The sequence below is a fragment of the Cariama cristata genome, unplaced genomic scaffold (assembly GCF_000690535.1).
Source record: "Cariama cristata isolate BGI_N322 unplaced genomic scaffold, ASM69053v1 scaffold36743, whole genome shotgun sequence".
In the NCBI taxonomy this organism is placed as follows: Eukaryota; Metazoa; Chordata; class Aves; order Cariamiformes; family Cariamidae; genus Cariama; species Cariama cristata.
In genome coordinates, this window is record NW_009608575.1 from 31,560 (window position 1) to 43,856 (window position 12,297).

The 12,297-nt window shown below is 43.0% G+C and overlaps 1 protein-coding gene across 1 annotated transcript in view; it reads left to right on the top strand.

The window, feature by feature from the left end:
• TYW1 (tRNA-yW synthesizing protein 1 homolog (S. cerevisiae)) overlaps positions 1 to 12,297 on the top strand; it is a 52,403-nt gene that overhangs the window by 30,534 nt on the left and 9,572 nt on the right. Inside the window, exons 8-9 of the mRNA XM_009697185.1 lie at positions 1,594 to 1,646; positions 4,767 to 4,885. Coding sequence (XP_009695487.1) covers positions 1,594 to 1,646; positions 4,767 to 4,885 — 172 coding nt within the window. The remainder of the gene's footprint in view (positions 1 to 1,593; positions 1,647 to 4,766; positions 4,886 to 12,297) is intronic.

Here is a 12,297-nt window from a genome sequence, read left to right on the forward strand (position 1 = left end):
GCCCCATCCCTGGAAGTGTTCAAGGCCAGGTTGGATGGGGCTTGGATCAACCTGGTCTGGTGGAAGGTGTCCCTGTCCATGGCAGGGGGGTTAGAACTGGATTGTCTTTAAGGTCCCTTCCAACCAAACCATTCTATGATCAGGATAAGGAAGAGGAGACTGGGCAGATCTCTGCTGGATTTAGGTGGCAGAGTAACTAGAGCAGCGTGCTCTAGATGCTGTATGATTCCTTGTTAGCCATGTGTGTCTTCACATGCATTTTTATTTTTTAACTGGTGCAGCTGTTGTGGCATCTGCTGTCACTGTAGCTCCTGGCTTGCCCAGTGTCCTTGGAGGTGTGGGGGACTTTGGGGTGCAGTCACACTCCCGTGGGATCTTGTTGTACAGGACATGCACGGTGACAAATGAGCAGGGCAGGGTAATTGTGCTGCTTGTCGTCGTAGGAGGTGAAGGCCAGTTCTTCTGCTGAGCAGAAGGCTTTTTTTCCCCATTAAGTTCATGCTGGTTGGCAGGAAGGAGACTTGATACCTAAGATTTGATTTGATTTTTTTCCCCCCTTGAAAGCGTTAATATAACCATCAGCCTAAAGCAGCGAGTTGAGGCGTGCTGGGTTTGGGGACAACCAGGCCATTGGCGCATAAATGCTGCTGTGTGAATGACACGCTGAGGCTTCTCAAATCCCTCTTATTTTTATGCTGATTTTGAAGTAACTTTTAATCCTTCAGACATATTGGTCTCTAAGCACTTTTTTTGAAAGAAGAAAATAACCCAAGTCAAGCAGTTTGGGTAATAATAGTACTTAGTGCTTAACGAACCATGTGGAATTAATCCTCCCGGACCAATAAATTTAAATGAAATTGTGTTGATCTTGGCTGGGGAATGGGGAAGTGATGTGGAATCAGCTTTCCTCCAGGCACGGAGGAGCAGCTCCCTCACCGTGGCTCCACCATGGTCAGTGGAGATGGAATTGGTGAACCTGTGAAGTTTGGGTTCAAGCTGAGTCCTGCATTTTAGTTTTCTTCCTCTGCCTTTGCAGCTGCACTGTGAATGAGGTCTTGTTCCTCCAGGCTTGGTCAGACCTGCCAAGGAGCAGTGGGAATTGGGTCTCCTTGGTCCTGGGGAAGAGTCTGTTTTAGGGTGATGGCTTAGGGCCAGAGAGATGCTTCTGGTTCCCTGTCCTGCTTCTTCCCATGTGCTGTCCCTTGGGGTCAGTGAGATGTCCCACATCACCAGGCTAGACCTGTCAGTCTACCATCCTGTTATATGGAGAAGTCTTCTGGCCACCCATTGTTGATTCAAACAAGACTGAGCAATATAAATAAAATCTCCCATTAAGAGAAATCGTTTCAAGTTGACTGGAGTCTCTTGGATGGCCATGGCCTTTGCTCTGATGTGCAGGCTCCCAGAATCAAATGGAGAATACTGTGGGTGGGCACTGACATCTTGTTGGTAGTGTCACCTTTGGGCCAAGGGGGGAAAAGCAGCATTGAATCTGTGATGCTTAATAATTTTGTGTACCAATTGGTATGTTTTGTGTATCGATGATTGCAGGTTAACATCAGTTGTTTGATTATTTTGTTTGTTTGTTTTCAGGTTACAAACTGATTGGAAGCCATTCTGGGGTGAAGCTCTGCCGATGGACAAAGGTATGCTCTCTTTTCTTTTCTCATTTTATAAATTGAAAAGAAGAAAAGCTAGAGACTTATTCAGGTATTACAACTTCCAGATGAAATACCATTTAAAAATGTGATATTACTTGCACAAAAACCAAATTTCATCTTCCAAGCTGTAGTTTGCATTTCAAGCTATTGAAATCCCAGTGCGAAGAGTGAGAATGTGACTGTGGCAGAGAGCTGGAAACATCATTTTCTGTTGTTTTTCCTGTTATTCTGCTGTCTACAAAAATATCTCTTGCCTACTGAAATATATGGCAGGAGCAGAATACCGCAGAGAAAAGTGGGAAGGTTACATCACCAGTGTGAGGTCTTTGGAAACAAAGATAACGCAGTCTGTAATTACACTCGAATGGGCGCACAAGGGCATTTGAACCTGTTGTTCTGTGACCGATATATCTGGTTTGTGACAGTCGGTGCTCCTCCACTTGTTTTCAGCGTTTGTCAAGTAAGATTTAGATAACGAGGTAACTGTCGCTTGTTAATGCTAAGACTTTTTAAAAATTGCTCTGTGGGAGTGTGTGTATATGTGTATAGTTGTGTACAATATATCTGTGTGTGTATGTACACATATATCTGAAAAAAGTCATCCATCAAGCCTTGTAGTTGAGGCTAGAAAAGCTACTGGCTTACAAAGAAGTTTGCAGACTGAAAAGTGTTCCCGTCAGAGGCACAGAGCCCTGTAGAACAAACTTCAGCCGCTTCAGTATGTTTGTTGTTTTGGCTGTCCTTTGCAGGTCCCTGAAGCTCAGAATTTGAAAGCTGGTCTGTAACGTTAAACATTTGGGGAGTGATGTTCATATAATATACTAAATATACTTCAGCATTCCTGGGGTGATAAACTATGGGAATCATCACCTCGTTAAAATGCCAGCCCATCTCTAATTCTTGTGCTGTGACAGTGATCAGTTCCTTGGTGTCTTAGCTCTCTTTTGCTGCATGATTAACTTTGTTTATTTTTCAAAAGAGTTCTTTGAGTGGCAATTGCCAAAGCGGGTGGCAGCCGCAGGGTTTTCTTATTGAAATGCCTGGTATCAACAAACTTTCATCAGTGGCAGAGGTTGCCCAGAGAAGCTGTAGCTGCCCCATCCCTGGAAGTGTTCAAGGCCAGGTTGGATGGGGCTGTGAGCAACCTGGTCTGGTGGAAGGTGTCCCTGCCCATGGCAGGGGGTTGGACTGGATGGTCTTTAAGGTCCCTTCCAACCAAACCGTTCTACGATTCTACGGAAAGACTTGTTCTTGTGGACGGTTTAAAGAGCCCACTGCTGTATTGTCATGAATATTTGTGAGTTGTACTGATCCCACTGATGCTTCTGCTGTTTACTGTTACAACTATTTCTCTCTTCCATCATTGTCAGTGTCAGAGAAGGCCATGAAATGTTCATGGAAAAACTTGTCAAATTTCGTTGATGCTGTGACTTAAAGAGAAAACCAGAGAACCTATTTTTATTAAAGAATCGAAATTTAACGCAGCACTGTGAAGCCGTTTCACAAAATAAATAGCAGCTCTGTGTGCTTACATAGGACCATACTATTTTTAGCTTAAGCAGAAATTGAATGTAAAGTGTTCTAATAAATTGAGCTGAAATTGGTTAGAGGCAGTGGCTTTGACTCAGATTCACACCAATACATAAATATCTTCAGGAGGCTTGTTTGAGATTTGTATCAGCAGAAAGGAGGAGCAGGGCTAGAACGTTTAGTATTAAGTAGAGTTTCATAGAGATATCTCAGATTAAAATGATTGTGTTCTGTCATATCTGGAAAATAGCATAAAACCTGCAAATTTTAGGAAGAGTCTGTTGATTTCCCTGTCTTAGGAAATCCAAAATACAACTTGCTCTGCTAGAATTTGTGAATCTCTTGAAATCTCTGTTTGAGGAATGGGTAGAATAAACAGCATTTTCCATTTTGGTTAATATTGCAACTGTATAACAAGGCTGTGCATATGTTAGGGGTTACCTGTATATTCTTCCCCTGCTGCTCAGTGGAGACGTTCTTTTGGATCACCAGGACTCTTCAGGTAGAATCATAGAATCATTATGGTTGGAAGAGGCCTCAAAGATCGTCAAGTCCAACCTTCTACCCAACACCACCATGCCCACTAAACCCACTAAACCGTGTCTCAAAGAACCTCATCTAAATGTTTTTTTGAACACCTCCAGGGATGGTGACTCCACCACCTCCTCCGGGAGCCTGTTCCAGTGCCTAACGACTCTTACAGTGAAGAACTCCTTCCTAATACCCAACCTGAACCTTCCCTGGTGCAACTTGAGACCGTTTCCTCTTGTCCTAGAGGAAGGTAGATTACAAGTTACTATGACATACTTCAGATTTTCTGTTGCGAGTAGTAGTCTTTCTCATTTATTATCATTTAACTGAGATAATGAAAGACTTTGCTCCAAGCAACTTGCATGTTAAATAGGAGTTAAATCCCCGTGGGAAGGCTGCTGTGGTTCTGCTGTGAAGGAAAGCGCAGCGTCCTGCTGGAGCCACTGACTGGTGTGAATGAGGGTTTATAAGGTCAGGGTATTTATTTAATTTAGTGCTAGAAGAAATACTCTACTAGACAAATGAAAAGAATTGAGTGTTCAGTAGGGCAGGCTGGAAATTGATCCTTGTCACTCCTTAGTGAGCTTTTACAATAATACTTCTTGCAGCTGAAGTGGCTTCACCTGCTTTCTTTTGTTGGCCGATTCAGTTAAAAGCTTCAGTAAAGCACCTTGTGTTATGCTGTGGTGTTGCAAGTGAGAAGTTATTGACTATATAAAAGTTTCTCTCCTTTAAAACAGTTGTAAATTTGACATCCTAAATGCCTTTTTTCTGTAAGGGTGTTTATAAACAGTCACATGATATACTGATCTATGTGCTGTGAGTTTCTTGAAACAGACTGCATCTGTCATTATTCAGACCTGCTCTGCACCTCTGACCTCGCTTGCAACGTCTGTCACAGGTGACTTTGAACACCGAAGTTCCTAGTGACTGAAAACTGCAGATATGCCCAGGGAGCAGATTTCAAACCTTAGCATTCAGTTTGGTTACCAATGGTGTGTTTTAACTTTCTTGGCGTTTGTCTGTGTCTTTCTCTGCTTTTAGTCGATGCTTCGAGGCCGAGGAGGGTGCTACAAACACACATTTTACGGAATTGAGAGCCACCGCTGCATGGAGGCCACGCCGAGCCTGGCTTGTGCAAACAAATGTGTCTTTTGCTGGAGGTAAAACACTGATGCAATTTTACTTTGGGCTAGGGACTGTGTTCCAACCTGTCCTGTTCCTCAAACCTGGGGCAGTGTTACTTGTGTACCCTTCTCACTTGGAAACTGGGAGAGGAAGGGTTTGGAAGGGAGCAGCCTTGCTCCCCCTTTCTGCCTGTACTCCTCTCCTGCCAAGAGCTGCGGAGCCTGTGGGTCGGGGATGGTAGGAAGTGAGCTGGGTGGGTGGGCTCCACATCTCAGAGGCTGAAGAGGATCTGAGGGATCCTCAGTGTCACCTCCCCTAGAGCTGTGTCCTGTGCAGCCAGGTCTTAGACCCCAGCAAGTTCAGACCAGGTGGGGACTGGTGGAAGGAGGAATCAGGGAGGCAGGAGACAGACACCCCTTCATCTCCTGCCCTGCAATTCCCACTGCTGCCTGTGCTGAGCACTTGGCAGAAGTTTGTTTCCCTCTGGAGATCACTGTCTGGGACTCCTGGTGCTCTGGAGAACATGGGCTGGTGGATATTGTGCAAAGCCACCAAGGTGTTAAATGCTGCTTTGAAATTGGACCGTTTTTCTTATTTAAATCACACCCACCAATTCAGTTGCTTCCCAGTGAGTGGAAAGTGATGACTTAGTAACTGTTGCCTTCCTAAAACAGTAGCTAATAAATGGCTTTCCATTTTAGTCGGTAAAGTGACCCCTTTTCTCAGAGGAATTACTTTGTTGTTAATTCTCTAAAGGAAATGAGCTTTGCCTGGATCTGAACTGTGAGCTGCTCTAGCACTGCTTATTCATCAAAAAACCTGGATTTCTGAGGGAGGTTTTAGCTAGGCTGGGGGAGTGCAGGGTGGGATCAGTGAGAGAGACTGAGAGGCTCAACAGAAATAAAAGTGGTGACGTGAAAGCGTACTGAGTGGGTGGGTGTGGAGGTTATTCTCTGAGCTCTTTTGTCTTCTACATTGCTAGCTAATTCATGCCATGGGGGCTGTGCTTCCTTTGCCTACCCCAGGGGGCTGGCTGCCCATAACACCCATTCCATCCCTAAGCCTGTGTGTCCCAACATCCCAATATTTCCATGCAAAACCAGCCAAATTCCTCTGAGTACCACTTTCTGTCTTTGATAGTCTTGAAGTTTTAGCAATGTAAATATTTCATGAGAATATTGAAATGACAGCATCAGTGCAAAAGGACTGCTGTAATTTTCAAGACACTTTGAAGCCGTCTCCCATGTTAGTGTTAAGTATAAGCATTAGACACTGGTCATCCTGTTAAGTTTGCATTTGGAAGTCTATCCAAAATGTTAATTGGTGTTCTTGATGGACTTTCATCATAACGCTGGCTTGAAAGGACACAGCAAATGGCATGTTTAATGTGCAAGTTTTGCTTCTTTTCTTCAGAGCAATCTAATGACTAGGAAGAAAAATGTACTGCTCAAGTCTGTCTTTTTTTTTTTTTCCTTCCCTTCCCTCCCATATATCAGCTAGCAATGGTGGATTTAATTCTGCAGTGGTGACTGCACTGGTAGGAAGAAGATTGCTGTGCATGTTATTGTCCCTTTGTCCCTACACAGAAGGTACATCACAAACAGCAAATAGAAATCAGTGACATGGTCAGAATGAGGCATTTTGTTCCTAGTGTTCCACTGCAGACCGTTTAACACTGTTCCCCTTCAGAATGACCCAACTTGGTATTTCTTAGCAGCAGCCGCCTGCGTCTGGAGTATGGGACTCAATCAGGGAAGTCAAATAAGCATAAATTGAAAAGTGCAGTAATTGGGATAAATCCCCATGTGTGATACATTCCATGTGCCTCTAACTCATCATCCTGTAACTGTCACTTCTCGCTTTTAAGAGGGATCCTGGAAACAGTAGCTCTAATGATAACGAATGCTAGAATGTTTATTTTGCTAATGGTAACAACCCGAATGCAAGGAAACTGCTTTCCAGGGGACCATGCTGAAAAATGTTCTCATTTATTTACCTTCTGTGGGTGAAATGGGTTGCCATTGTTTGACTCTTGCTTATGGACTGCAGCTGTCTGTCTTCTCTTCTCAGACTTCTATCGAGTTGGAAGAGTTAAGGCTCGATTTGAGACTTGTCCCAAAGCTCACTTTATGTACACCTTCAGCTTGACATAAACCAGAACTGCTGCTGAAAGAAGCTTTTTTTTCAGTTTGGTTGCTTTTTCAGATCCTGTGCTTGGGCTGCTACAGCCTTTGTGTGACTGAGTTGTGCTGGTCAGGTTAATTTGATGTAGGAAGAAGAGACTTCCATACCCACTCCCCTCCCTACTGATGGCGTGTCAGCACAGTTTACAGTAACGCTGCAGCCAGGGCTATCTGTACGCTTTATCTTAAACCTACCATGCCTTGCAGATTCTTAATCTTGTGAGACTAAATGTAGAATTGCAGGCACCGGTGGCTGGGTAGGATAAACCTGTTACCTTCTTATTAGCAGTTACCATCTGTGCTGTTGGAGACGTATGAAGCAATAGTTTTGATCTGCTGTTGGCAAAACGTTTTTAATACAGATTTTATGCCTTGCTGGTGTCATTGTGCAGCTGTGCACGCTAAGTTGCAGATAAGACCACTGTGATTCTTGTTTTTTCTTGATCTCTTCTTTTAGGATTTTGACATTTGTAGAGTCTGCCAATGTTTCCAACTGTATAACCACTGCAGCTCTCCCAGGATCACTGCGAAAAAGGCCAAGGAGCCTGTTTGTTTTCTCTTCCTCACTTTGGCAAGTAACACTGTAGTTCAGCTGCTTTCCCTGGGAATTGCATGTCAGCGTATATGGCTGGTCCTGACTGAGACATTTTGGGCCAGGAATCATAGGTGGAGCCAGCATCCAAACACGCTTAGAAAGTTAGGGTTTTTTGTAAAAGATGTCGGTTGGCTGTGCACTGGAGACCTTCCTTCTCCTCCGTGTCCCTGGAAGCGGTATGTCCCTGGTACATACCAAGCCTACCAGTGCTCCCTTACTGGTGTGACCACTGGCTCGTGTTTCCCTGCTTCTCCCCTTCACAGGGCTGGCTGAGAGTTTGGTGGCACAGGATTATAATGCGGCAGCTTCTTTAGAGGACAGAAAAAGCAGATCGTTCATTTCTGTGGTGTTCCCCCTGCAAGGCAGCAATCGTGCTGTGTTAAACTCCTGAGGCTGTTGCATCAAGAGCACGGGGGGAGAAAAACCCCCACACGTTAATTACTGCAACATCCCTAAGTCATAATTCTCCCTACAAAAATAGTCTGTCGCTATCTATTATTGCTCTCAGCTGGTCTCGCTGTGTTTGTAGTGTCTGTTTAGTTTAATTGTCTAAATGGAAATGTGCAAGTGACCAAATCTTTTCATCAATTAAAGCAAGTGTGGGGACTGAGGCTTGCTGACACTGTATTGTGGCACAATCACCAGGCAAACCTGATTTGATTATGTTTTCTGGATGAGTGTCTAGAGCCCAATCAATTATTGAGGAGAGATGGAACAGCTAAATAAGATTTAAATTAATAGGGTTTATTATTTTTGCATCTGAGTAGGAAGCCAACCAGAGTGAAATATCCTGTAAAGAAATTGGTACATATTTCTTCTTCTGTAACTTTGATGTCTATACCCGTACTTGAAGGTTTCAGTTTAGCTTGTACAGTGAGCAGCTAAAGTTCTGTTCAGATGATCTAAACAAGTGTGTGACCAAAAGCCAGTGATCACAGTAAGCCCTGCAACATGAAGAGATGAAAAAAGTCATTATCTGTCATAGGAGAGGTACTTAATAAGGGCATTAAAAAAATTAAGAAGAAACTGAAAACATAGATTAAAACAAAAGCTCCTTCTCATTTAGTAACTTGACTCCAGAGGCTAAATTCTTCAGGGAGATATGAAATATTATGATATCAAAGGACTTGACAGTGCAGGTTTGTAAAACTTGGAAGCTGAGCCTGAAAGCTCAGAGTCTCCTTGCGTCTTCAGCCACCAGTCCTTATTCTGTTAAGTTAATACTCTCTTCTCCCAGTGTTTCAATTTGGTTAATTTTTTTGTTTACAGAATTGATATATTCTGTAAATATGAACTGGAGTTTCATTTTTTTCCTTCAGATTTGAGTCTTCACTGGTTTGTTGGCCTTTGGGCCTGTCTGTCTTCCAGGAGCTGTTGAAATAACCATCGGGGACAGGACAACATAGAATATACCTAGTTCATACCCCTGTCAATGGTGGTAAAAAAAAAAAAATCAAAGTCTTGGTGCTTTATGTGCTGCTTTGCCTGCACTGTAATAATCTGAGGCACAGATGTGTGGGGGTAAGGTCACTGTAAATGCACTTAGTCCCCAAAGTAGTATCTACTGTGTGAGGATTCCCAGCTTACACTGCGCAGTGGGCAGTATTTTCATTCCCGTTATGCAAAAGAGTTATGAAAGGAAGAAAAAGTACCTGACCAGCAACTCATTGGACTTGAATTCTCTTTTCCTGGTCTTGAACTTGTTGAAGGCTTTTGTAGTTGTCATTATTAGTGTACCTATTTGTGGCATCAGTAGTGAATATAAGCAGATAGTTGGCTATGAAATGCTCACATGTGTCTTGATAGTTACTGCAGGTGGTTGGTGACTTGGTACTCAGTTACAGTAACGTAATGGAGTGATTATAGGCTTTGAATGTGAACTTGTACATGTTGACATTCAGGTTAGTTTTGAAATAGTCTTTGAGACTGTACTGAGCATGGTTCTGCTGGGAAGGAATGAAATATGTTGACACAAGCACAGGGCAGACTTCTGGGAGGTGCTCAGGAAGCTCAGGTGCCTTTCTAAAAACTCTGCTCTTTAAGAAATGCTCACTTTTTTTTTTTGTTGTGATGTAGTTTTTCAGTGTGGGGCATCTTCCATCCTTAAGATTTCAGAGGTGTGAGTTACAAAAGAATCATGGAATCATTTAGATTGGAAAAGACCTTTTAGATCGAGTCCAACCCTAAACCTAGCACGGCCAAGTCCACCACTAAACCATGTCCCTAAGCACCACATCTACGTGCCTTTTAAATACCTCCAAGGATGGTGACTCCACCACCTCCCTGGGCAACCTCTTCCAGTGCGTGACAACCCTTTTGGTGAAACAATTCTTCCTAATATCCAATCTAAACCTCCCCTGGCGCAACTTGAGGCCATTTCTTCTTGTCCTATTGCTCGTTACCTGGGAGAAGAGACAACCCCCACCCTGCTACACCCTCCTTTCAGGTCATTGTAGAGAGCAATCGGGTCCCCCTTCAGCCTCCCCTTCTGCAGGCTAAACCCCCCCAGCTCCCTCAGCCGCTCCCCATCAGACTTGTGCTCCAGACCCTTCACCACCTTCGTTGCCCTGCTCTGCACTCGCTCCGGCCCCTCAAGGTCTTTCTTGTCGTGAGGGGCCCAAAACTGCACACAGGATTTGAGGTGCGAACTCAGCAGTCCCAGTACCAGAAGTGGATTTTTCTAAAAGTCATCTGAAGTTCAGACCTCTCTCCGTTTAGAGGAAATGGCAAAACCAGCCTGGTCTAAAGTCCTCGCTATTGATACCGTCATGAGTTGCTGCCGGGTGTTGTGATATGACCAAGTAATCTTACAAGGAGAAAACTAAATGACGGAGCAGCTGATTTGAAAAACCAGTGAGGGTCTAGCTGCAACACACTGCTAATGAGAATGTAGAAGTTATGGGTTGATTTATTTTGTTTGATCTAAAATTCATCAGTTCACTTGGGGCTTTTTCATATGTTTCAGAAAAATCTTTTTATTTAAGTTGATTTTAAAACATGGGAAAAGTCCAAATTTTCTTTTGAAAACACTGAATATTTTGTCATTTTTAAAAGAAGAGTTTTCTTTGGATGTTCATCTATCCAGACATTTGACTTCAACCTTATTTCCCAAATTTTTTCTTCTCTAAAATTGTTTGAATTGATCAGCATTTGGGGATAATTCCATGCCTTTTGAAAAGCTTTTTTTATTTTCCTGAATTTATTCATAATAAACCACTATTTTTCTCATTCCTACAGCTAACAGAAGATTGCTTAGAACAACGTGAGAAATAGTTGTCTGTTAACAGGAAATTTCTGTAGGAACATTGTGCTCCTCTTCCTCAGATAGCAGTCTAGATAGGGATTTTTTTTAATTGTTTTTCCTATCAAAACTTGTCTGTCTTTTTCTTTTTAAAGTAAGTGTCATCTGATTTGTAGAAATGAAATCTAAGAGACTTGAAGTCTTTACTTTATCCCTGCCACAAGGCATTTTGCAGTCCAGTGCAAGTTATGACTATGTAATACCATCAGCGTTTGTGATCTTCTTAATTGTGCGTTGTCCTCCCTAAGGCTACATCTCCAGCCTGGTTGGTTCCACCTCAGATGTGGTAAGCCTGGCTCCTGAGCCATCGTTGAACTCTTGGCAGCTGCTAAATAGGACCAGTCCAGGACACAAGCCTGCAGGTGCCTGTTGGATAGATCTGGTGTCCAAGTGGTAACTAATCTTTGATTCAAGTTTTCCACCCTGATTTGTGCTCTCTTACAAAACAGTGCTACTTATAGAGCGTTTCTTTGGGCAGATTCTGAGAACATTGGGTAAGATGGTATCAAAAGCTCAACTTCTTCTCCTTTCGTTTTGCATACAAAGACCACTGATAGTCTTGGCATGAAACGTTCTCAACAGGTTCATGTTGGCTGTTAGTTAGCTCAGTGCTGTGTTCTGGGGCTCACAAACACTTAGTTAATCTAGTATATCCTGAGAGGCTGGTATAGAAATCTTCAGCTCCTGCTAAAGAGTGCATTGCATTGGCACTTTGCTGATGTGTTTTAAATCACGTTTACAAGCTCCTCACAAACTTTTGGCTTCTTGCTAGTGACTCTGATACCGTCAGCCAATCCATCCAATGTGCTCTAGGATAAGTTTAACCATCCTAGTGAAAACATTTCATTTAGATTAAATATCTCTAATCTGTCCTCTTCTTAGTCCCATCTGGGCTCTTCCCATTGCTGTGGGGAGAAAGCAGAAGAAAAGGTGCAAACAGGTTTCTTGTGATCATGGAGAAACATTAAACATTGCATGTGCATTGGACAAGCATTTTTTTCTTCATCTTCCTCTTACTCCTCACATCGTTATAAGGAAAGCTGTTCTTGTTAGCCCTTTATGTCCTTTGCTAGTTGTATCTGATTCTTTGCCTTGGCCTTTCTGATTATGACCCTGTGTTCTTGAGTTCTTCCTTTTATTTTGAGCTGAAGGATGGCAAGGTTGCAGAAGAGTAGATTGGTTTCTTGTTACTCTTCATATCTTTGCTTTTTATTGCTGCAGTTTGCACTTCTGCCTTAATAGGGTTTAAAAAACTTCCTAGTTCTCCTGAACTCCTTTGCCCTTAAACTCTTCTCCTCTGGGATCTCACCTGCCGATCTCAGGGTTCACTGAAGTCTGCTTCTTGAACAATTCTATTTTTATTCTGCT